The 24,642-nt window shown below is 36.7% G+C and overlaps 1 protein-coding gene across 1 annotated transcript in view; it reads left to right on the top strand.

Moving 5' to 3' along the window:
* The window catches only part of OTOGL (otogelin like), a gene marked incomplete at its 3' end in the record, with an annotated part of 91,155 nt that overhangs the window by 54,768 nt on the left and 11,745 nt on the right, over nucleotides 1-24,642 (top strand). Inside the window, exons 30-51 of the mRNA XM_082072954.1 lie at nucleotides 2,482-2,638; nucleotides 3,176-3,202; nucleotides 4,946-5,113; nucleotides 6,702-6,980; nucleotides 7,886-8,003; nucleotides 9,231-9,310; nucleotides 10,240-10,509; nucleotides 11,938-12,611; nucleotides 13,282-13,459; nucleotides 13,936-14,078; nucleotides 15,446-15,469; nucleotides 15,596-15,688; nucleotides 16,393-16,582; nucleotides 17,192-17,406; nucleotides 19,283-19,424; nucleotides 19,753-19,938; nucleotides 20,432-20,644; nucleotides 21,534-21,638; nucleotides 21,937-22,044; nucleotides 22,395-22,496; nucleotides 23,442-23,546; nucleotides 23,631-23,671. Coding sequence (XP_081929080.1) covers nucleotides 2,482-2,638; nucleotides 3,176-3,202; nucleotides 4,946-5,113; nucleotides 6,702-6,980; nucleotides 7,886-8,003; nucleotides 9,231-9,310; nucleotides 10,240-10,509; nucleotides 11,938-12,611; nucleotides 13,282-13,459; nucleotides 13,936-14,078; nucleotides 15,446-15,469; nucleotides 15,596-15,688; nucleotides 16,393-16,582; nucleotides 17,192-17,406; nucleotides 19,283-19,424; nucleotides 19,753-19,938; nucleotides 20,432-20,644; nucleotides 21,534-21,638; nucleotides 21,937-22,044; nucleotides 22,395-22,496; nucleotides 23,442-23,546; nucleotides 23,631-23,671 — 3,618 coding nt within the window. The remainder of the gene's footprint in view (nucleotides 1-2,481; nucleotides 2,639-3,175; nucleotides 3,203-4,945; nucleotides 5,114-6,701; nucleotides 6,981-7,885; nucleotides 8,004-9,230; nucleotides 9,311-10,239; nucleotides 10,510-11,937; nucleotides 12,612-13,281; nucleotides 13,460-13,935; nucleotides 14,079-15,445; nucleotides 15,470-15,595; nucleotides 15,689-16,392; nucleotides 16,583-17,191; nucleotides 17,407-19,282; nucleotides 19,425-19,752; nucleotides 19,939-20,431; nucleotides 20,645-21,533; nucleotides 21,639-21,936; nucleotides 22,045-22,394; nucleotides 22,497-23,441; nucleotides 23,547-23,630; nucleotides 23,672-24,642) is intronic.

Below are 24,642 nucleotides of genomic sequence, written 5' to 3'. Positions count from 1 at the left end.
CATTTGTGTAATTTCCCTCAGTTTAACTTTGTTAACTTTGTTAACTGTCCTACTCAATATAGAAAGAAATATGAGAGAATGAGATTTCAGCTTCAGAATTATTGGTATTTTTACTTGGCTAACAGCTTATCATCTGCTTTTTATCAAAATTCTGAGGTTTGGTGTTCTTATTTTCCCAAAACCTGTCTTAGCCCAGGATTTGAGTTATAAGAATGTCCTTAAGTTTGTTCTAGACAAGATGGGGACAACAATGGCTTGTGTGGGATCTTTTATTCCATTTTAGTTCACCCTTTATCAACACAAGACATGCTCTATATATCTTTCGGTGTTTTTGGTTTTATCCTCCCAAAGCTATTTAGCTATTGAAGGTACTTCTTTACACCTGTGAAAGCAAGAACCACTACAAAACTTCATCTCAGTCTCTTATTTTCTTTATGACTATTAATACTAAATTAGATTATTAGAAGTCCCAGCTGAACCTCCTGACTTTCAAGACTAAGTTTGATATCAACATGGTTAGGAATTTGCCTGAGGAGGAGGTTGCAGTAGCTTAACCCAAGATATTTATTAATGTTGACTCTAGTTACTATGTAAAGAATTTTTTGGACATATGCCTGAGAACATAGCAATGAGTGTATTTTCAAAGTGGAAAGTAATAAATAAAAATGGAACTTTTGAGAATTTTTAAGGAGCTGTATTATTATAACTCATAAAGAAAGATGTTTTCTCTTGAACATTCATTTTCTGTATCTTATCCATGTTGTCATTTAAATTTGCAAACATTATGCCAAAACATTGAGCATAATTATGTTAAAAAATCCATGTCAGGTGCAAAACATGTCATTTAATCAGTAGCCAAGTATTTTCACATGCACATATCTATCTTGTATGGGACAGACTGTAAAGCAAACATCTTTCAGGTGTTTTTACAACCTCTTGATCAGTGTGTGAAAATACAGCTCTTACTAATGTAAAGTGACCTCCTGTCAGGGATTTCTGCAGCCGACTGCTGGCTGCATGAGTGGGGAACTGGATGCCAAGGGAAAAAGCCCAAGCAGGGACTGACGCTGGGGGCACGGAAGGAACAGAAAATGTCGATGTGGGTTTCAGGCCGTGCTTGGAGCAGCCCTTTAGAGATGATTCTGCTGTGTAGGCAATGGTGGGTCCTGCTGTGCCCAGAGGCAAGTTCCTGCCCCTGGGACAGGCTGCCTCAGAGTTCAACTGAGGCTGGAAAACCCCGTTTTCATGGAGAAAATATCTTGCGTCTCTGGCTGGCAGTGACTGATGGGTTGCGGTTACCCAGCTAAGTGCTGAACTCAGTGGGGGCTGAGGAGCCTCAACACTCACAGAAAAAAAGATCTTCCCCATGACTACTGAACTCAGCAGGAGCCTTGACCTGAGGCTCCCAGTTTGTCACAACAGCAGGATGTTGCTGACCCATGGAGAGACTCTGTCCTGCAGATGTGAGAGACAGGTTGAGCTTTTGGGAGTCGATCTGCTGCTCGGTGGTTCCTGCAAAGCTATTACAACAATTTTCAACGGAGCTAACGCTCGTGGCCGCACCCCAGTGGTGTCCCTGTTTTCAAAACAAGGAAAAGAATTAAACCAAAATGGCATCTCTCTCCACTGAAGGCAGAAAAACAGTCTTCGTATCCCTGCCAGCTTCTAGCAACTGCCAGCTGAGAAGCCGTCTCCGTGTTAGATAAGTGCTGCTTTGTTACTGTGATGGTATTTCTGTAATCTGACGTGTGCCATTTGAGTGCTCCCCAACTGAGCTAGACTAGAGCCTAAACGAAAGAAAAGCATTGCTTTAAACATTCCATGTGTTGAATAGGAATGTTGTTTTGGAAACGTTACTCAACATTACAAAAAAGATGATTAAACCCCAAGAAATAGCCTATCATGTAAAACCACGAAATAATGTGATAGGATTTTAGAGTGAGGACGTGGGTTTCTATTCCAATGAAGGTTTGTGGACAAAGAATATTAAAATCTTCATAAGGGCAGAAATATTTTTCTGCAAAATATCACCAGCACATTCAAGCTTTCTTCCCCAACCAAATTCGCTGCTACAAATTATTATGTTAATTACTTGATAACCAGAGCTGCAGCTCTGATTTTGTTGTTCATGCACAACTGACAGGATGACTATAGATGGCAGTATTTGCCTTATAAAAACACAGAACTGCCAGTTTCAGTACACTCTGCAAAATCAATGAACAGCAAGTGTGTGGACAGACACGTGTTAATAGTCACTCAAAGACATTTTCTCTTGACCTGCAAAGTAGATACAAGCTGACAATAAGAGTGTACTTTTTATATAGGAAAGTATCCAAACCTTAGAAAATGCCTTATTTTCACGATATATTCTTTCAGTCGGTACAGAGGTAGCACTCGTGATGAAAATGGTGCAACAGGAATTTGTGCAGTTCATGCAACTGAGTCACCAGCCCTCTTTTTTTTTTTTCCCCCTCCCTCCAGATTGATGTGACCTCTTTTGTCAAAAATTGTCACACAGATACGTGCAACTGCAATCTTGGTGGGGACTGCGAGTGTTTGTGTACCAGTATTGCAGCTTATGCCCACAAGTGCTGCCAGCAAGGAGCAGCAATTCACTGGCGATCTCCTTCGCTCTGTGGTAGGTACCAAGGCTGGCCTTGCACCTGAGCTCCTGTTTGAGCCACCTTTGGCCTTTTGCTGCCCAGTAATACAGATATGACAGAAGCATGTGGCTAATAAAGATACTTCTTCACTTATTTCAATTTGTCTATATGTTAGTTGTTAGTCTCATACACCCAATTCTGCTGTTTTACTGAAGAGGCTGTGGTCAGGGTATGCCCCTGTGGAGTGTTGTAAAGGCACCAGTGTACCAGATCTGGGGTATATCCAGTGTTCTATGTGGGGCTGCAAAGAGAATCAGTCTGTTCTACTCTTCACTGACAGTGAGAAGGGTTCTCAGCTATACTTGTGCTTTACGTCTGCTGTCCTGGCACATTTATTTAAATACAGCTGTATGTCACTGAATAAAAGCCTAAGAAAATAGTCACTGGCTTGAAATACATCATGGGAAATGAAACTTCTGCTGATGAAAGAGAATTTTACATTTTTAGGATGCAGATATACATAAATTCTGTTGTTGCTTAATAATAATAATGTGCTTTTCTTTTTGTTTTAGCTTATGACTGTGAATACTACAATCAAGGTACGTAGTATTTGATATTGCTGACTTTGATTCATACTCATATTTATATGCCTTGCTGAATACACTTATGCTTCATGTTTTCTAGCATACCAGCTAGCTATGAGCTAGAAACAAATCTTTCACAGGTTAGAGAGGTTTGTTTTTTGTGTGTGTGTGGTTGTTTTTTTTTTTTTTTTTTTTTTTTTTTTATGGTACTTCTGATTTTGTGAGTTTAACAAGCTCAGCAAGCTGGCAAAGCAAGTCCCCACAGGCATTTCTGCTCTCTGTCCAGGGACAGTAGTGGCATGGAAATAAACATCATACTTGTAAGCAAAATGACACGTCTGGAATCTCAGATGAAATGTGATACAGTGCACACTGCAAATCAAACCCTTCACAACTTGTGCTGAGAAGAATCTCTGTCAGCTGCAGCAGTGCTGGACGTTCTCTCTTTTCCGTTCTGCCTGTTCCGTAGGGTAGGGTTCCTTAGTCACAATCCCTTGAGCTCACTGGACCTTCAAATCCATTAGAAAAGAGAGGTGACTTGTATGAGCCTGGGGTATTGCATGTCAGTTTGCAACATATTCCTTGCCTATTTAATATCATTATGTCATTTTACTGACTTGGTCTTCCCTCCTGTTCTGCTATGGATATCTAAAATACTGGTTTTCTGTGAAATGCCTCATGTATTACTTGACATTTGTCCTATATAAACACAAACAGATAATTCTACTTCAGTAAGGAATTCAAATACTGACACGTAGCATGTATCTTACAAGGTTATACATGGCTATTGCCATTTGAATTTTCACCTTGCTGAATTAATTGCCTTTGGCACAAGGAGACTCGAGTCCTTTTCTCCAAAAATGAATAGTGTGGAAATAATGCATCTGAGAGGATACTTAATTAAGATTAATGAGAATAATAATTAATTTGGTGTGATTTTTGGAAAAAAATAAAAAAACTCATAAATGCTATGAACCTTTGTCACACTATACAATTATCTTCTAGGTTTTCATCTTGAAGTGGCTTGCTTTGTTTTATTTTTCCTTCTTACAATGACATATAAAAGAGATTAATCTGGCTCAATTAAAAACTCAATTGAATTAGTTGATGGGCTTTTTCCTTGACTTAGTTTATGTAGTTTAACACTGCTTCTATTTTTAATGGGTGAAGGTCAGTAGCCCAGCTGTGTTGAATGATCTTAGTATTCCCCAATGTCTCAAATAATAACCTCATCATATTCAATACAGGGTGGATTAATGCACCATGCAGTGTATCTTGGCAGTCAGGGAGAAGCTCTAGAAGGATGTTATCTTGTGCTTCTACTGTAAATTTCGGGACTGGGATGTATTATATTTTGAAATTGATTGGTTACAGCATTTTATGCACAAGTCTCCCAAGTATTGTACTGTAAGGAACAGTTCCTTGGAATAAGAGTAGTATGCATTCAACAAACTGAATTCCTGTGGCATCCCCTCTTATGTTTGCATACCGTGCATGTGCTTTGTGGGGAGCATAATATTGAAAAGGAAGGGAAACCTGTTGTATATTGGGCAGAAAGCAAAGAAAAAGGGACTACATTGAACAGAGCATAATACTCCAGCATAATAGCTTGAGGCACTGAGCTGTAGTTCCAAATTTATTGATTCCAGGTATGGTGAAATATTTAAGGCGATATATTATGTCAACTAAGACTTAAGTTTTGTATGTTATACAAGTAGATTTGTTTTTTTTTTTTCTATTTGATTTTTCTTCCCTTAGGTCTTGGTGAAGGACCCTATATTTTGGCAAGTTATGGAATGAATGACACAATTATAGGGGCTAACATATCCAGTAGAAGGATATTTCCCCTGCCTAGAACTAGAACATACGGAAACGTATATTTCAGTTTCATGATAACTCCAGGTCTTTTCAAAGATAAAGATTCATGTAAGTGTTCTCAACAATTTTGCTAATTTCAGTACATATTTTTCAAACTATTGAATGATTTTTGCTGCATCTTCTCTATCTCTTCAAACAGTCTAGACATTTTTAGTTACTGGAATAAATGAGGATGAAGCATCCCATTTTGAAACTATGTGTTCTATTTTTGAGGAGAAATGCTCATTTTTTAAAGAATAAAATATTGAAAAATCTTTCTGCCAGCTTTAAAGCTGATTTTTCAAAGATTTATTTTTAGAAGTATTGTGAACAACAAGCAAATAGAATTTCTCTGTGAAAAAAAATAGTTTATATAACTGGAAACTGGAAAATTTTGGACATGTATCCAGTATATATCAACACTGAAGGTGAATGTAGGATATTTTTGTCTTCAGTAAAATCACTTCTGCTTTATCTTTTCTTCTTTTTTGTGACTTTCAGTGGACTATAAAATGTACAACTTACAACAACCAATCTGTCTCCTGCATTGTTAGAGAGCAGCATCTCCATACAATGTAGAAGGAAGTTTCTTAGGTGAACAGCTATTCCTAAACTCTGTTTTTCACTTATCAGAGACTGATCCAAGCTATACAACCCAAAAGAAACATGTTTAAATATTTTTCTTTCTGCATAATATCTTTCTTCACATATATTTGGTTTGTGCCAATTAAGTCAATACAGATTCTGTCATGGCTTTCTCACAGAATTTAATTTGTTGAAAAATCTCAAACTCTCAAAAATCAACGTAGAGAAGGGCTGTTTTCACAGTAAAATTTGAAACTATATTCACAAACAGTTGACAACTTTGCAGTGGAGAAATTAGCTTTTTAGATATTATTTTGAAAGGAGAAATTACATAGAACAGAAGAATCAGTCTTGTACATCTCCAACTGATGTAAATTGTAAGAGAAATATTCACTGTATCTGTGCAGCACACAGGTAGTTTTCATGTCTATGAGGAATAAGATGGTATTCATACAGATTATAGACACTATAAGACTTTATTCCAGTTGACAACTGAATATGAAATCAATGTTCTTCTAAGTGCTTAAATGGTCAGACAATTTTCTTCACTTTTGATTTCTGGCATAGGTAGAGCAAATGGAAGGTTGAGTTTTCTATCTGGCCACAAATTTTCTTACTGTAATGGTGGATAAGGTTGAATGTAAACCAAAAGCCTGGCCTCAAGCTAAACTCCAGTGTGTTACTACAATATTTGTGTGTTACTATTTAGTAATGAAATTTTGGTATAGCTGAACTGTCAGGCATTTGTCCAAAATGGAGAAAAAACTGTCCCAATTTAAGAAAGTCCAAATTTGAAACTGCGTATCAATAATTTCAAAAGCTGGTAGCAGTAGGCTGAATGCATAGGATATATTTCTTTGGTGGCTCTGGATTATGTGATCATTTGAGTCTGCTTTAGGCCCTACATTTAAACTTTTCTGTGTGTGTTACCTAAAACTGAAATATTTTTTCTGTGAAAAGCAGTTGTTTAAAAGGAGCCACTTCACAGCCAATATTTAGACTGTAATCTCACTTTTAGGTTGTTTTCTGTGAAAACTGAACTATTTTATTTTTCTTTTTTCTTTTGTGGAAGTTCTCTCTCTTGTTTCCCTTGAGTCTGCTGAAAGGCCAAACTACTTTCTGTATGTACACGACAATGAAACCATTGGGTTGGAACAGTGGCAGGCAAGTGCCTCCTTTCGGAGACGAGCCACCTTTTTCCACCACCATGGCCTCTGGAGTCCCGGGCTCAGCGCCTTTGAACTGCACAGTAAAAAAGGCTTTTTCATCATTCTCACCTCATCTGGTGTTAAAGTGGCGAAGTATGATGATTCAGAAGAATTCAAACATTTGAGTAGCTTTAATATTGAAGGTAAATTCTACATAATCCCCAGGGATAAGCATGTTTTTTCTGCTGGCCTTCAGAGAACTTGTGTTTCATCAGCAAAAGTAACAAATATGTTTTATCCTATTTTTAATTACTATTCTGCCTTCACAAGGTTGGAGCCAGGCTCTTCTCTGTGACAACCAATGATAGGACAAGGGGCAATGGGTACAAACTGGAACACAGGAGGTTCCACTTAAATATGAGAAGAAACTTCTTCACAGTGAGGGTGACAGAACACTGGAACAGGCTGCCCAGGGAGGTTGTGGAATCTCCTTCTCTGGAGACATTCAAAACCCACCTTCCCGTGTAACCTCATCTAGGTGTTCCTGCTCTGGCAGGGGGATTGGACTAGATGATCTTTTGAGGTCCCTTCCAGTCCCTAACATTCTGTGATTCTGTGATTTGTCTTCCACTCAGCCTCCAAATGCTATTATTTTCTAATTTTTGAAGATATGAAAATAAGTTTATCTTTGAACTACATTTTTTACTGTTTTACTCTTGCCAAATAAATATGGTGTCATAAAAAGATTCACATTAATGTCTTCTTAGTGAGCTATAGATAACAGTTCTTTTAAATGAATGGGGTAACCTTATTGCTTCTGCAACCAGCAGTACCTTTAACTGATTTTTAAGGGTTTTTAACGGAGTATTTTGTAAAAGTAAATTGCTGTTTGTATCTTTGAAGCTTCAGTGTGTTTTAGCTTGATTTAACTTCTTAAAATAGTTGAAACTGAAAATGAACAAAATCTTCCCTGTTTGAAAGGTCTCAAAAATTTCTCTACTTGGTTTTCTTCTTTTCATTTTTCTGAAAATGCCAATGTATAAAAGTATAAAATTTATGATTTATTGACTACACAGTTAATAAATAATACCTTTTCCTTCTTTCTCAGAACTCGATGCATCTGTGCCTTATAGAAGAATGTGTGAATGGCGATATGAATCTTGTGCTAATCCTTGTGTTAAAACATGTAGTGATCCTGAAGGAATAGCATGTAAATTCCTTCCCCTGTAAGTAAAATTAAGCTCATATTGCTGCCATAGTTTTTGTTTGTTTGTTTGTTTTTTTAATATGTGTACCATGAACTATCTGAAAATTACTGCAGCTGCAATATCCATATATTTTTACTCGTCCAGATTTCAGTATCTCTCTTGTGAGCAACTCTCACATGTCATGTGAAAACATCTGTAACAAGCCTCTCTTTTCCCACGGTATATATTCTTCTTTACATGTGATACTTCAACACAAGAATAAGAGGGTTTGTACATAGCCCAGGGGATTTGCTTCTGGTAGTGGTTAAGTAGAAACTTATTAAATTAAATGAAGGCTATTCCCTTCTGTAGATTTATATTCACATCCTAAACCAGCATCCCACTATGCTGTAAATGACGACCTCTCCTGTTTACACGACCGAGACCAAAAACTGCAGGAATAATAAGGGTGGACTACGCCCTCTCCTGTAAAAGAAAGGAACTTTATAATGGGAGGTGCTCATTGGTGTGACATGAGGGATTTCACACGGCTGACGTGTCTCCGTTAATCTCCCCGGCATCTATGGAGCCACAATAAACTAAAAGGAAAAATGCCTAAAAACTCAAGAGACAAAAATCTGATGGAAAAGCAATGATATTTTAAATTTTGGAATGCCTCCCTAGCATATTCATTTTATAATTAGGAATATTACTAACATTACTAATTTTCTCTGTTGTTATTCTTAGTTTTTTCCAATGGGTACACTGCTTGTTAATGTCATAATTTTCTTATTAGAAATTCTCCAAAAATGAAAAAGTGAGGGCATATATGGACTTGTCTGCACTCTCCTGTGCTCAAAGTGCACAACAATGAGACTTTCTATGGAGTCAGTCTAAATATTTTAATGTCTCAAATGTATCAAGGTAAAAAAGTGGTCTTATGGAGAAGTTCTTCATCCCATGGGAAACCTTTCTGCTTAGGGATCTGAACTTCCACCTGGTTGTGAAAGTAGAATGGTCCAAAGCTATCATGTTCTTCAGCCTATGCAAACAATTGATTATTAACAATTTTGAAACAGAATTGTGCTGTTCAATGTCTTTTTTGACATTAAAATGCCTCAAAATGCTGTGTTCCCATTTACACTGGAAAGTTCTCAGGACTGATGGGGAAGACATTCAAATGTTTAATTTTGCTAAAGTAAAATAATTTAAAATTAATCTATATTTCTACTGTGGCTTTAGAATTAACCACACAATATTTTAAAGGGTTGAAGGATGTTTGCCATACTGCCCCAAAAACATGATCCTTGATGAAGTCACACTTAAATGTGTTTATCCAGAAGACTGTAAGTATATTTTATTTTATTGATTTAATCTTATAAATCACTCTACAGATCCCAGGAAAGGTTTTAATCAAATGTACATTCTTGGGTTTTTTTTTTTGTTAAATGCTTCACCAGAATACATTTCTGTTGAAAAATGTCTCTCTGGGACATAGACTCCATTCCCAGTCATCCGAAGTACATCTCCAAAATCCAAACAAGTTGACTTCTTTCATTTCTCTAATAGTGTGTTAAATTCAACCTTTTGTGGTGGTGTTATACTCATCACAACTATATTTGACTATATGCTGCTAATATATCATATGTATATAAGAGAAAGATCCCAAATGGAAGAAACACTGCTGTGGCAAAAATTTCAGACTTTTCAGTTGATGAGCCACCACTGACAAATTCAGTGCATCTATTTCATAATTTCTGGTGTGTGAAGACAGCACATTATTTGCTTATTTGGGGGATACAGTATTCTTTTAATATAACAATTACATTTTAATTCTCTCTTTTTTTTTTTATTTTTTGAGTTTTGAATTAAATACCTAAGTGCTTGATATTTGCTAGTACAATACCTAAATGCCTGATATTTGCTTCTACAAAGTTATATAGCATACTACCTTCCAAAGATATCTTTATTTCAAATATTTTACTATTTTGGATTTACTAAATTTGCTGCTTCAAAACTGCTCTGCAAAATTAAAGTTTTCACTAATAATAAAAAAATTAGCTACTTCTTTTGCAAATAAAATTAGGAAACTTCTTGAGTTATCTGAGTTCCTCAAAGACATCAGGTAACTTGGAACCATTGGCAAGTTATCTTCTCAGCAAAATGGTGGTCTGATTTGCTAATGTTTAAATGGGACTTGAGTAGAGATAGATGTTGCTATTTTTCTTTACCAATAATCCATAAAAGACAGTGAAACATGACTTTTTCCTTTTAGGCATACCTGTGACACCTACAGAATCAGCAATTGGAACAAAACCTTCATTGTTAATCTCTCACATGAGTGCTACCACAGAGAGATTTCCTCACATACCTCCTTTATTTGTTACTTCAGGGACTGAGTCAACTCATGTTGGTGTGACAGACAAAATAACCATGGAGGCAAACACAACTTTAACGGGAATGAATATGTCAGCACAGTCCATTACAGACTTTTATTCACTGGAAGCGTCTCATGCAGGCCCCTACTCAACGTTTTCATTACCAAGTACAGTGGAACCTTCTGATGTATTTCCCAGCACAGCCAGCCCTACTGTCCTTTCCAAGCTCATCTCTTCCTCAGATTTTCCAACTGTTCTTGAGGCTTCAGCAATCACATCACATACTGTCAGTTCAACTGCATCCAGGACTTTACCCATTACAATAGCAGCTTCAACAACTCAGTGCAAGTCCTTTTCCAACATGTTCTGTGTTACTAACACCCACTTCCCTAGTGGCAGTCCCATTTCCACTTGAAACATCAACTGTTCAGTTAGGAACTGTTCCCTCTACCTCAGCATTAACAACTTTAACCTCCAAGCCATCTTTTGTCACTTCTGAGGTGCCTTCAGGGATTGGGAAGAGTAGGAGTCCTTCAGTAAGTCATTCTAAGGGAGCAGAAGTACCCTCTGAAGTGTCTTTGCTTTGCTGGCTGGCAGAGCAACTTTCACAAGACCTGTATTTCTTCTAGGTTCACAGCTGACACTAAACACATCTACTTCTCCTATATCTACTTCATCTGTTAGAACTAAGTCTGGCATTGGTCAAACGGCAGTTCACCTAACACCTGTTTCTGCATTGACTTCATCTGCTCTTCAAATTCCTGTGACAACTAGATTTGCTAGCTTTGAGATAAGTTTTCCTCTATTAATCACAGTTTCTTACTTTGAAACAGCAAACCCCTTGTCTAAAACGTCTCTGATATCATTAAATACAAGTTATTTAACTAGTTTTTCTCCAAAGCCGTTTCTAGTGGAAATTTCAGTGATTGTTCCCAAGCAGACATCTCCATTAATCAAAGGCAGTATTTCTGCTGCTCTGCCCATAACAACCTTATCTTCACCACAAGTTGCTACCAAAAGTCTTTATAAAGTACCTTTTACTGCTTCCACTCTTCTAGTCAATCCAACAGTCTCTGATATGTCTAAAGCAAGTAAATCCTTGACAGAAAATTAATACATAATGCACATTGATTCCTTTTCAGTGTCATCAATTTCTAAGAAGCCAGTCTTCCCTCTTAGGACATGGATATTACCTCTAAATGCTACATTAATGACCACTGACCCTGTGGCACAAAGTTCAGGTGCTTTTATTCCTAAAGATCCTTCTTTTACAAGGTCATCATCTCTACTTACAATCTTGTTATCAACATCAGTACCATCCTATGCGACATCTCATACTACAAGTTCTTCATTGATTCCCTCAGTCAGTATGACATCATCATTAACACAAAATATAACTGTTACTCAAACATCAGTTTCATCTCTAGATACAGAAGGAACCTCAAAAAGTCCACACTTTGCAACTTCTTTTGTAGATTTTTCTACATTAATAAGCCCTTCTACCAGCCTTTCAGCAGCGCTCGAAACATCCATTGTAATGCCCTCTATGTCTTCACCTTCTACTAAGACCACTCATATCTCTACTGTTTCTCTAGGAAACCAGAGTTCTTCGGTAAGTTCTTCAGAAGAAGATGGAACAATATCAGCCGCATCAGCTGGAATCATCACTCAATTCACTACACCGATGATCACGAACACAACAGTGAATGCTACATCCTTAAAAGCACCTTACATTTTTGCAAAAATACCACCTAGCTCTTCAGCCAGTTTATTAGTTTCTTCTGGCACTACTGTAGCCCCTAGGAATACTACAAAAACCTCTGATGCTTTTCTTGCCAGTTTGGAGTTTTATACAGCTTCAGCCTCAGTTCCTACCACCATAGAAACACCCATGCATGTGTCACACAAATCTTTATTTACACCTGCAGTGACTCAAGCTTCACAGACCACTAAAGAAACTCAAAAAATTATGATCATGAAAACAACTGGTACTACAAATCCATTATCAGAGATGAAGAGTACCTCATTTACAGCTTCAGAAGTCAAATATGCAACCTCATTTGAAAGAACCGTGGGTATTTTAGAAAGTGGTCAGACTTCACATGAGCAAAGAAATGTTACCAAGATAAAGTCAACCACAACTGAGAAATCCTCCCTGCCTTATCTGACAGTATCTGCAGTTCAGAGTTCGCCTTTTTCAAGAAATACAACCTCAGTGAAAAATCTCTCTCTTTCTGGAGTTCCGGATGTAACATCTTCCGAATGTGTGGTATGATCAGTTTTACTTACCCTTATGTGTTAAAATATATGGTGCTTTTCAGTCCATTTCTGTTATGCTACATATGTAATACCAGAGATATCAAATACTTCCTATGCTTGTTTCTATTTGTATATTTTAAAGTACTCTGTTATACTTAGAAGTTTGTTGTATCGCTGCTCTTATGCTGCTGTGGTATATTCTGTAACCTGGATGTATTGCTCTGAAAAACATGGCTTTTAAAGCTATATGCTGATTCTAGCTAGCAAAATATATTTCTGAGGTGCAGAAAAAGCCATAATCCATGAAATTTTTGGGTTTCTGCATAATCTCACTCTGTCTTTTTTCCCCCTTTATTTCACTGTCATAGAATTTAAAATGATGGGAATGCATGAGTCTGTATTTCTTAAAATGCTTCAGATCATTGCTGAATATAATAGCCTCAATGCATAATGCTTTACGAAGGGTATTCCACCAAAGCTAGATGGAATGAGTACATGGATGAATGGATGTGCATCATATTCACCTATTACAACCACACAAAACCAATTAATTCCAAATTAGCCGGTGAGGAGTCATATAGACAGGCTGATCCTGTCTCAGAGCAGGGCAATGATCACTTGGACTTCATAAGGGCAATGAATATAAAGTTGATTCTGGTTGTTTTTCCCTTGTATGACAGCCAAGATACCTTGAACCTGTTGACAAATGTAGCCAGTATGTATGTGTTAATATGGGTTGGATGTTATACAACCTTTCAAGGAACTGCCCGAAGAATGTGCAGAAGCCAGACTGTGGCTTTCGAGGAATGCCAGTTCAAGTTAACACCGATAGTTGTTGCCCAGAATGGAAATGTCCCTGTAAGTCACAGTTTTATTTCTAAATACAACATGGAGCCTTTATCTGTAAATTTCAAGTAATAAATGAAGGATTTATTACAGTGGGAACATGAGGTTGAACAATGGAATGAATTTAAAGGAGCTCTTCATCAGCAAAACAGAATGAAATATAGTGAATGTTTTTGTATTTTTGAATTAACATTCAAGACAGTCAAAATATTTTGCTTTGAATGAAAACACTGAAATGCAATCTGCAACATAAACATCAACATTTTCCAGCTGAGACTTTTCAGAATTTCTTTCACTAGAAATGGTGAGATTTCAACATTTTGTGAAGAAAGCAAATTAAATACTGGCATTTTCTGAAAACCAGAGCCCCCAAATTTCAGTTAACTCTAACTACAGATTTCTTACAGAAGTTGTTTTTTACAGAGGTTTTTAGAAATGCCTCATGTTCAGTTTTGTGGTAACCTCATTAAATGACAGTTCTTTTTCAGGTCAATGTTCTGTATTGTCAGAACTGAGTATTATTACATTTGATGGAAACAACATCGCCCTTTGCAATATGGCTTCCTACATTTTAGTCAAGTTACCAGGAGAAATTATTGTTGCTCATATTGAAAAATGTCCTGCTAATCAGGTAAGGTTCTTGCATTTCCACAATAATTGTAATACTTCCTTGAATTTTTGTGTTGTAGGTATGAAATTCTGCAAAAATATGTCACTTAAAACTCTGAGACAAAAGCCATACCCATAGAAAAATCTCAAGTTATTTAATTTTCAAGGAGCATGCTTCATCATGCTATCTAGATAAACAAATTTTATCTGTTTAATTTTTATTGTTGTATTATGTTATAAGGAAATTCAAACGTAGGTTCCTTTTAAATTATCAGATGTGACAAAGCTTCTGAATATTTTCAGGCTCTCCACCCACAAATCTTCTTGAGGCCTCGAATTTGTACTTTACAATATAGTCAAAACACTAAAATCTTTTTCAAAAAATGAAAGTATTTTATAGTTATTTTAGGAAGGTATTCATGAGTTTGGGATTAGTGTGATGGGTTATTCTTTGTAGTTGTCTCACTCTCTGCATTACCTACAGGGGGGATGCAGCCACTTTATTTTCAGACTCCCAGTATAGGTCAGGTCAGTCTCATCCTCAGAGTCTGTACATATGTTTCCTTTGCACTGTCCAGAGTCCTAATCTATGCAGCCATTGCACAACAGGCTTGTATTTCCATCTTTGTTTTGTGGGTAAACAAGTTCCTGACGAGGAACCTCATCAAGCTTCTTTCCTTCCCGTCCCTATTTGGTCTCTTATCTACTCTCACTAGGCAACTTCACATTTCTCTTTTAAGTCCTGAGTCTTACACTATTTTAGAGGTTTTCCTTTAAATTGCTCTCTTCACCGTTTCTTGGCTGCAGTCTAAAGGTGTGAAAGCAGCTCACATAGGCAGATGGGCTTTGGAAATCTGGAGCTGCAGTTCTTTAAGAAATATTTTTTTAAAGGGCTTTGCAGCATATGCTGAGTCTTGTGATGCTGGCAATGAGTTGCTCTCAATGTTAAAGCTGTTTAGTTAAAAGCCAGCTGAGATATATATGAGCTACAATCTTGTGCAGAAAGAGGCCTTGGGTAAAATAGCAGTTTCACCAAAGTTCAGGGCAGGTGATTTTATTGGCATGACCATTGTCTTTCTGTATATTTTTAACTCAACTTGTTCTGCTAATTGTGTTCTTTTTTTCTGTATTGTTTTTCACATAAACACCTTTGAATTAGATCTTTAATGAGTAAATCAAGTTTCTAAACATAGTCCGTTGAAAGGTACACTACACTAGCTGGGAAATGTGTGGTTTTTATTATTTATAAGGAACATATTAAATTAGTCTAATTATGATGCTGATTGTAGAAGAACTTCAAACAGAAAGAAAATAGTCAATGGATTTTTCCCAAACAAGAATACTGCTAGTTATAATTTCATTTCTAATATATTTTTTAATGTTTTACAGAGTGCAAATTCAATAAGAAAACTAGTGAGTACTTTTTTCTTTTACTAATTTTAAAACACATTAATATTACACATATTGAAAAAATTCCCTATGGCACTGGTAGACAATTAGAAAAACAATAGTAACTAAACTTGTCACTTTTCTTTCAAGGTGCCCCCTGCAAACACTTCAGGGCTCTGCTTTAAGAAACTAAATGTAACAACACGCACACATAAATTACTTATCAATCGTTTAGCAAGAAAGGTAAGTATATATCACCAGTATTTACTATTTGTACACTTAAGAGACAGCTGGAGAGCTGCAGGATGCAATAGATCAGACTGATAATGAAAGTACTAGAGAACTGGGATTACTTTTGCAGTTCGGGTTCCCAGTAGTTCATGGTATGCTAGAATCAAAGAACACGCATTTCTAATACCATGGTTCACTTACATGTCATTTTTCCAAAATGATACTTCAAAGTTGTTTTTTTTTTTTTTTTATATTTTAAAGAAGTTGTAAAAGGCATTTATACTTGAGACTACATTTCCAGATAATCTAGAACTGGACGGAAATGTTCCAAGATGTGATAAATACTTCAGAAATACTTTATCTGCCTTTCCTGCTAGTCAATAACAGCTCAGAGCAGATAACTTTGAATAACCAGCATGAGGTGTTTTGTTTGTTTGTTTGTTTGTTTGTGTGGGTTTGTTTGTTTGTTTGTTTTTAATCATATGGTATGTGATGAAAGAGATTCATTGCTTCCTTAATTAGAAAATATTTCAATATAATTATTTTTTCTCCTGCCTACTTCATTTGCAGTTATAGGAAATGGCACAGACAGGAAACTGTGATTTAAGCACTGTGACTGTTATTGCATGTGGCAGAGACTGTAAAAAATGTTTTTTGCTATAAGATGTAAAGACATCATCACAATCTGTCCCTAAAATCTATTTGGTTTATTTTAGGTAGTAGTGGATTCTGTGTTTCAATCATTACCATTTTCAAAAGAAGGACTGAGTATTCAGGATACTGGTGCAATGTATGTCATTAATACCCCAGCTGGTATTAGCATCAAGTGGGCTCATGTTACAGGCATCATAGATATTCAGTATGGATTATACTCTAACACAATGATGAAGACAGAAGGACTTTGTGGTGAGGCTATGGTGGCTATTTTTTTCTTACTTAGTAGTTTATCATTTAAAATTTACACCTCCCTTTTGTGTTTGTGACTTTTGTCTCTATAACTCTCTTTGTGACCTCCATTAACTACATTGACAATCCTATTTGAGGTGGGCACATGAAATTCTGTTAACAATAATAAATCAATAATTCTGTTTCAAAGCACTACTTGCTAATAAAGTAGTTCTTGGAGCAAGTAATGATCAGTATATTGTGTTTAATTAACTTTCAAAATATGTACTTATCTTCTGCCTGTGTTTAAGAATATCATTGAAATCAAGTAAAGAAAAGGGAAAAGTTTCCAATAGAGAAGTGGCAGTTGGATAGCAGTTTTTCTCAAAAGTAAATTAATTGTTGTGAAAAATATCATCACTTCTATTGTATGAGCTGCTTGTTTTGCTAAGCCATGGAGCTGACAATTAAAATCACAAGTGGAAATATAGCTGCTTTCATGTATAAATTCAGATGACTGTGTCTCACAGGTGAGCCTGATGCAATGTTAATCTTACCTAAGAGTGCTTTTCTTTCCCAAAGGAAGTACTATGGCATGTTTGTGCTCTGAATGTGATGCTCTGTTTCCAGGGGTGTGTAATGGAGACCCTACTGATGACCTAAAAATGCAAAACAGGACCATCATTACAAGTATGGAGGAAATTGAAGTGTTCATTAAGAGTTGGGAAATTGAGAAATCACTTGATGTAACAACCAGGAGACCAGCGAGAAACTGTACTGAAGATAACTGCACATACTGTATGGAACTATTAAATAGAAGCATTTTCATCCCTTGTCACAAGCAAGTGAGTATGAAGATCAGAGAAATTCCAGGTGAAAGTTAAATAAAACATGTATAGTTAAGAAAAGACAGACGTACATTTTTATGTTTTGCTTACTTTCATGAATTGACAACTGGATGAGTGGCTTTAATACTTCTGCCATACTGGCTTTAATACTTCTGGCATGTTGTCCATTGTAAACACACATCTATACGGATCCCTGTGCTATTATGCTGTTTCTTAAATTATTGAGTAGGCAAAGCTCAAAGGCAAGATACCAGATTATCATCTCAACACAAACACATTCCAAAAGAGTTATTTTTAATAAAGGCTTGACATGGGTCACTAGAATGGAAAGCCTCGTGCTTCTGCCACACATAACAGCAACTCATCCAGTCTGAGACTAATTGGACTAAAGAAATTTCCATTTAAGCAAATTTTGATGTAGTCACTACTATTTTGACAATTTGGTAGCATTTCTAAAAGAAATCATGATCATTTTTTTCTGGACATTGTACTTTCTGAGGGGGATATACCTGTAGCATGCAGACTACTTCTAGAGTTGGGTAGTGCAGTGTCACTGCTTCCAGGAATGGGAAATGAGGAAGCCCCAAATCTCTGAGGTCTGACATACTTTTCCCACTTAATTTAAAATAAAAAGGACTGATTACTCAATTGACCCTTTCTTTCTCAGAGGCAGATGTGTCCAGATTCCTGATTCATTTCTTGCTGTTTTGCCTTTCCAACCTTGGTTTGCATTATGTTACTCTTCGGTTTTCGTCTCAGACAAATGCTGTTAAAGGTACTACAGGCAGCGGAGCCTCTTCCTTCGAACTCCAAGGACCTCTCTTCACCTTCCTCAGATGGAAAAAAATGGAGGGAGTTCTTCTGAAAGAAAGGAGTTAAAGAGATTTTTTTTTTTTTTTAATATTAATAGATATTTGCCACAGAAACCTAATGGGAGGAAGCAGTGTTAAGTAGTTTGGAATCAAGAAGGGAGAATAGTACCAGTGGGTAGCAGGATGCTTTTCGTAATTGTTTTAAAATATCTTATTCTAAATTAACAAAAGGTAATCTGAACAGTCAGAATTCCTACTTCTTATGTGCTTCCAGGACAACCCTCATAGCCTCAGATACAATGCAATTGCATCTTTTCCTGGTTTATAACAAAACCTGACATAACATCAAAATTGCCAAGCATTTTGTTCATCCATTGTGAAATTTGTTTTTTTTCCTAAATCCAATGGTGGCAGAATCAGAGTGGATGGAGCGTATTGTGTACTTCACAGCCATGAAGCAACTGGACAAGGATACATAACAGAGTCATCAGTGTAATGAACTTTCTGGCAGAAGTGAGCGACTGCTTGAAGGTTGCTGAAACCACAGGGAGAGCTGGGCTGCAGCTCTGTATTGAACAGGCAGAATGAAACAAAATCTGATTTTTTCCATCTTGTCATAAGCTTATGCAAATAAAAAGGACAGAAATAAGATAGGTTGGACCATCTGCATTTACACCCAGTAACATAGGCTATCAGGTCTTATAGACACAGAAAGAGAACACTCGGTAATAATTTGATGCCATCAGGGAGTTATGGAATGTATAGCAGCAATGTTTAGCTGAGATTGTTGACTTTTAGCTGACAGGGCTAGACTGCAGAAGTTCTTGTAAGTAGAGTGACAATCTTATTAGAGTTGTGTTCTGTGACTACTAATGAACACAAAAAACTCTGGTAGTTTAAGTTTTGCAGAATGAGCGTTCTGAAAAAAAAATTAGATTTTTACTTTAAACACTGCTTGTGATTTTTCCCCTTCCAGCTGTGTTATTTCTGGTAATTAATGATTTATTTTAATTACAGAAAGCTCTTCTACTTGTTAATTCTCAATTACAATATGTTCCCAGGTTTCACCACAGGAGTTTTGTGAGAAGATGTGGATCAACAGTACTTATTTTTGGAATTATGAGTGTGATGCACTTTCTGCATATGTGGCTTTATGCAACAAGCACAACATCTGCATTAAATGGAGGACATATGATTACTGCTGTAAGCAGATAGCCACGTTCTATACCTGAATGTGACTTTAAACTGCTGTAGTGTTTAGTGATGAGTTTAAAAAAAAATCTATTGTTATTGGAAATACCATCTCATTCTAGCACAGCATTAGTAAATCAGGGTACAAGTTCTGAAGATTTATTGTTTTAGTCAAAGTGTTGTTAATAATTTTGAATCTTGATTAAATGAGTTTCTTACCTAAGGTACTGTTAAAAATATAAATGTATGCTTTCTATGATACACTCGTTCTTACTAGTTGTTTATCCAATGAAATGCTGAATGACAGCAGCACCCAATGTCCTATTTTTATGACTTTCAGCATTGAGTTGTCCTGAGGGGAAGGAATACCAGCCTTGTGTGCAACCGTGTGAAGCCAAGACATGCTTGAATAAGTGGTTCTATGAAGATTCTCACTGTTCTTACTTAAGGGAAGACTGTGTGTGTAAAAATGGCACTATTCTGCATAGAACAGACTCTGACCTCTGTATACCAGAAGAAAAATGTAGTAAGTAAAGCAGGACAGAGTGTTTTTGCAGTTATGCTAATATTAACTGCAGCTCATTGTAATCTATGTTTAAGTTCTGTGTCAGTCCTCAGTAAGTGTGATTTTGGTACAGGTCCATTCAACAGAGTCCAGCTGTATCTCAAGCTACAGCATTTTGTGCTTTCAGTTGACTTGGACTGAAGACCCTGTGCTGATGGACTTCTATGGAGGAAAAATGATGGTCATTCTTCCCTAGGTCTTAGTCTTTCTTTTCTGGTGTCCCCAGAAATTAAAAGCATGGGCAGGTTCTTTCCCTTGCAATCAGTATTTATTTTCACTCATAGTAAAGCATTTGTCCAATTGGAATTCTTAAGGTCATAATCTTTTCTTGGATTCCTTGATCATAATGCTCAACAGTGCTTTTATTTTATGCATTAATTTTCTACAACTGAGAGCCGCTTGCGGGAAATCTGCGCTCTCTGTTTGTTGAAGGGCTATCATGTTTTTCTCTCAGCGTGTACAGATAACAAAGGACAACCCCGCTCTGCTGGGGAGATCTGGAATGGGTCCATGAGAGGCTGTTGCATGTACAACTGTTTAGAAAATGGAAGCATTGTTGCTGTAGAACCTGAATGCCATGAAGATCCACCACCAGTCTGTGAAAGAGAAGGGGAAGTTATCGTCCATATCATCGAAGAGAGAGCTTGTTGTCCAAAGAAAGTTTGTGGTATGTACCATGCTTGTTTTCAGTAACAGAAGTATAAAGTTAGTGCTTGACGTTCTCTGACAGATGATAATCTTTAGAGAGGGTTTGATGTAACATTTTTCAGAACTGATTTTTAGGTACTTGTGGCTTGTCGGGCCAGAGAAGCAAGTTTGTTTTCTTTCTACGAACGGACTGATTTTTTTTTTTTTTTTTCTTAGAAGTCCACTTGTGAAACAAAACTTCTGTTAAAAAATTGTTTTTAAGCTCTTGGGTGGAACTTCAAAAGAAATTGATAAATACTCAGTGATAGAAGTACCTTGGTAATCAGCACAGTCATCAGAGCCATGTGTGCTGAAGCACTTTTCTTATTAGTGATTTGGTGTCAAGAGCAGTATGCTCTGACCTGCTGCTGTTTCCCAGAAGCAGTATCCCGTGACCTAATCACTGAATACTAATATTCTGTCTGGCCATGGTTGTTAGAAAAAGATGTCGAGCTAAAGATATTTAATTCTTCACAACATCTTCAAGGAAAATGAGAACGAATGGTCCAGCTGACATGGTGCTTTTGACTATCAGTTAGATACCTGTAACCAACACTGTATTGTTGATTTACTTAAGAAATATTTTCACTGGCAGATTTTAGCTGACTTCATGTGTAGGAAGCAGAGCAAGTAAATACCCACTTTAAGAGGGATATAACTGTGCTTGCACAGTGCCATGTGAATGGAGCTATACCAGCCCCAGGCTGAGCCTGGAGGTTTACGTCATGGTATGGAGTGCACTTCAAGCTGACTTGGGCTGCTCTTAGTTTGTGGATCTCTATACTAGATGGTATAAATATCTCAAACTATAGAGTCTGCACTTGTATCTGTTCAAATATGACGAAATTGATTGTCTTTTTATCCCACAGAATGTAACATGTCCTTGTGTGATGCCATTATTCCAACGTGCAAACCAAATGAAAAATTAGTGGTAGGCTACCACCCTCTCTCCTGCTGTCCAGAGTACCGTTGTGGTAAGGGAAACACAAAACCACAGTTGCTGGGACATTTTCCATACTTGTATTATGTGTTGTAAGAAAATCTGTCCTACAAGTTGTTTTGATTGTTAACAGAATGGGACACTGTAAATAGCACCAGGCAATTATGTATTTCTTTTTCTCACTCTCCAATATTTTTTGTGTTACTTTTGTTTTGCAGTCAGTTTGGGATATATTGTTTTAATAAGGAGATGAAGAATAGATTTTCTTTATCTTTTTTTTAGTATTGTTTCTCTGACTCTTTTAAAAAGACTGTTTATTTCACGTCCTACAGAATGTGATCCTTCGGTTTGTTTCAATGCTTCCCAGCTGGACTGCAGAGAAGATCAATTTATTGTTGAAGCAAAACAGGAAGATCCCTGTTGTTTCTCTTATCTCTGTGGTAAAAAAGCCTCTACAATTTTTATGAATAACTAAGAAATAGTCAGGTATTTATGAAAAAAGTCTACAGTTCTAAACCTAACAAATTAAGCCAGGAATTCTTGGAGATGTGAGTGAGGCTTCACACGGGTCAGGCTGACTGAAGCATGAATTATTCTTGGGTGCTGGGATCTTTTATTTCTAACATCATTTTGAATCTCATACTTGAACTTTGCTATATTTTTATGTTTCCATGTCAATCCATAACACGTCAGTTATCCAAACTTTTTATATAGCTTGTTAAATAGAATTCACATGTGCTAACTTTTTATTATTTAAAACTTTGTAAATGTCTGATGTTTTTTAATTTAGTTTGCGAATCCTGTATTGAGCCAGTTCCATTGTGTAATGAAGGGGAAATTCTCACTGTAGACCTTCATACCATACATTACTGTTGTCCTCATTACTACTGTGGTGAGTGTGATAATTGTCAGTTTAATAAGTTACCAGATTTAGTAAAAATGACAGTCTGTGTGTGTGGATATTTTTTTGATTCATCATTTAGGGTGGGCTTCAGATAGGAATTGAAAGCTAAATGAGGGTGTCTGCATTTGAGGTAAGTTCAAAGTTCTTGGTATACTCAGTGGTGGTCTAATCAACACAGTCAGCGGAGTCTGAAGAGGTTATATAGTTCACAAGATAGTATATAGCCACTTTCAGGGTGATCTAAATACCCATTAGTTACCATGGAACTGAATCCCATTCTTGGAGTATAAATATCTGATCGTGTCTATGTTGTTGTTCTATTGTACCATTCATTACTGTTTAGGCAGTTTCTTCGCACTTTTAGCTTTTAGGGGAAGGAGTAGGCCAAGGGTTTCAAATACTCCTGGGTTGACTACTATTCAAACAATGAGCAGCCAGAAGAAAAATATTTGCAGTGTAATGTAGTCTCTTTGGTAGCCTCATAAAACGAACTGTGTTGTACGTTCTTAGTACTGTCTACAAGGGCAACTGCTTAGCTTTGATTAACTTCTCTCCTATTGCAGCCTTTGGGTAATTTCAAGTAGTTGAATTGTCTTCCAGTAAGTTTGGAGTTCAGTAATTTTTTCTTCAGCTGGTTCCATATTTGGGTCCTTTCCTTTTCCTACTGTTTGTACCCAGGTGAAAGTTTCTGCAAAGGTGTTTGGCACTCGTTTTGCCAAATTCTGGCAGGTAGAAAGTTAGATCTTAGTACGTAGTCCTCTTCCAGAGTCCCAGGAAGCCACCTCTGATAAGACAGGCAAGTATTTTCTTCTTAGTGTCATTCCAGGAGGGCCATTGCTCCCTGTTATCTTACAGAAAAGTGCTTTACAGCTGAGAGAAAAAAAAAAAAAAAAGAAGAGTAAATTCTCATACATGTCTTTTCCCTCCATTTAGTTTGCGATGAAAATCTTTGTTCTGAGCCTCCTATGAATTGCACAGATGAAAAGACACTTGTGAAGGAAAAAATACCTGGGCAGTGTTGTCCAGAATGGCACTGTGGTAATTAGTGCTTTATTCCTTATCATTGCTGTTAACAAAAGCTAACGATTAGCTAACTGACTAATATACTTTTCTTGTTCTCAGAATGTAGCTGTCAAAACACTACTATGCTGACCTGTAAATTGGTAAGCACTGTTCTTTAGATATTTTTATTAGTGATGTTCAGCCCTCTTGCTCCTGCCTTTCCTTTCCTTTCCTTTCCTTTCCTTTCCTTTCCTTTCCTTTCCTTTCCTTTCCTTTCCTTTCCTTTCCTTTCCTTTCCTTTCCTTTCCTTTCCTTTCCTTTCCTTTCCTTTCCTTTCCTTTCCTTTCCTTTCCTTTCCTTTCCTTTCCTTTCCTTTCCTTTCCTTTCCTTTCCTTTCCTTTCCTTTCCTTTCCTTTCCTTTCCTTTCCTTTCCTTTCCTTTCCTTTCCTTTCCTTTCCATTCCATTTCAATTTGTTGTACAATGTGATGAGGCTGGACAGGGACAGGCTGTAACTCCATCAAGTGTCTGCCCAGTCTTGTCAACTGTTCCTTGGGGAAATTTCACTTTGTGTGTTCTAAGACATCAAAAACATCAAAAGAAAAAAACAACTGTAATATTATTCTGCTCAATGCTGCCTTGAAGCAATATGCTGGGAAGGTTTTCCATGTAAATAATTCCCCATTGCTTTTAATAATTAATGAGGAATGAGCTTTATGATCATACGTATCATCTGGAGAAATATGTTATTTTGTTAATCATTTATGCTTTTAATTAAAATGATTTAACATTACAGAATTTAGCTGATATAAGAAATCATAAACATCTTGCTCTTCACATACCTTCTTGTAATAGAGACTGTGATCTGGAAAACAATTATGAGTAAATTTTGAAACTCCCATTATTACCACAGTGACAGGGGTAGTGCCTGTAGCTTGACTTTCTCTTACCTTTCTGTGAAGACTGCATAATGTAAAGTCTGAGCAGGAGCTACAAATTTGAATAGTTTTCACCGATCTTTTAGAAGAAAATTCATAGAAGGCAGTCTTCTGTTAATATGTTTATGACTGAAATAACTTTTTGCTTTAGGAAAAATTGCTGTTTAACCCCTCTGCTCTTTATATGCATTCCTAG

This window comes from Streptopelia decaocto (genome assembly GCF_964273445.1).
Source record: "Streptopelia decaocto genome assembly, chromosome: 1".
In the NCBI taxonomy this organism is placed as follows: domain Eukaryota; kingdom Metazoa; phylum Chordata; class Aves; order Columbiformes; family Columbidae; genus Streptopelia; species Streptopelia decaocto.
This window is presented reverse-complemented; position numbering and strand designations above follow the sequence as displayed.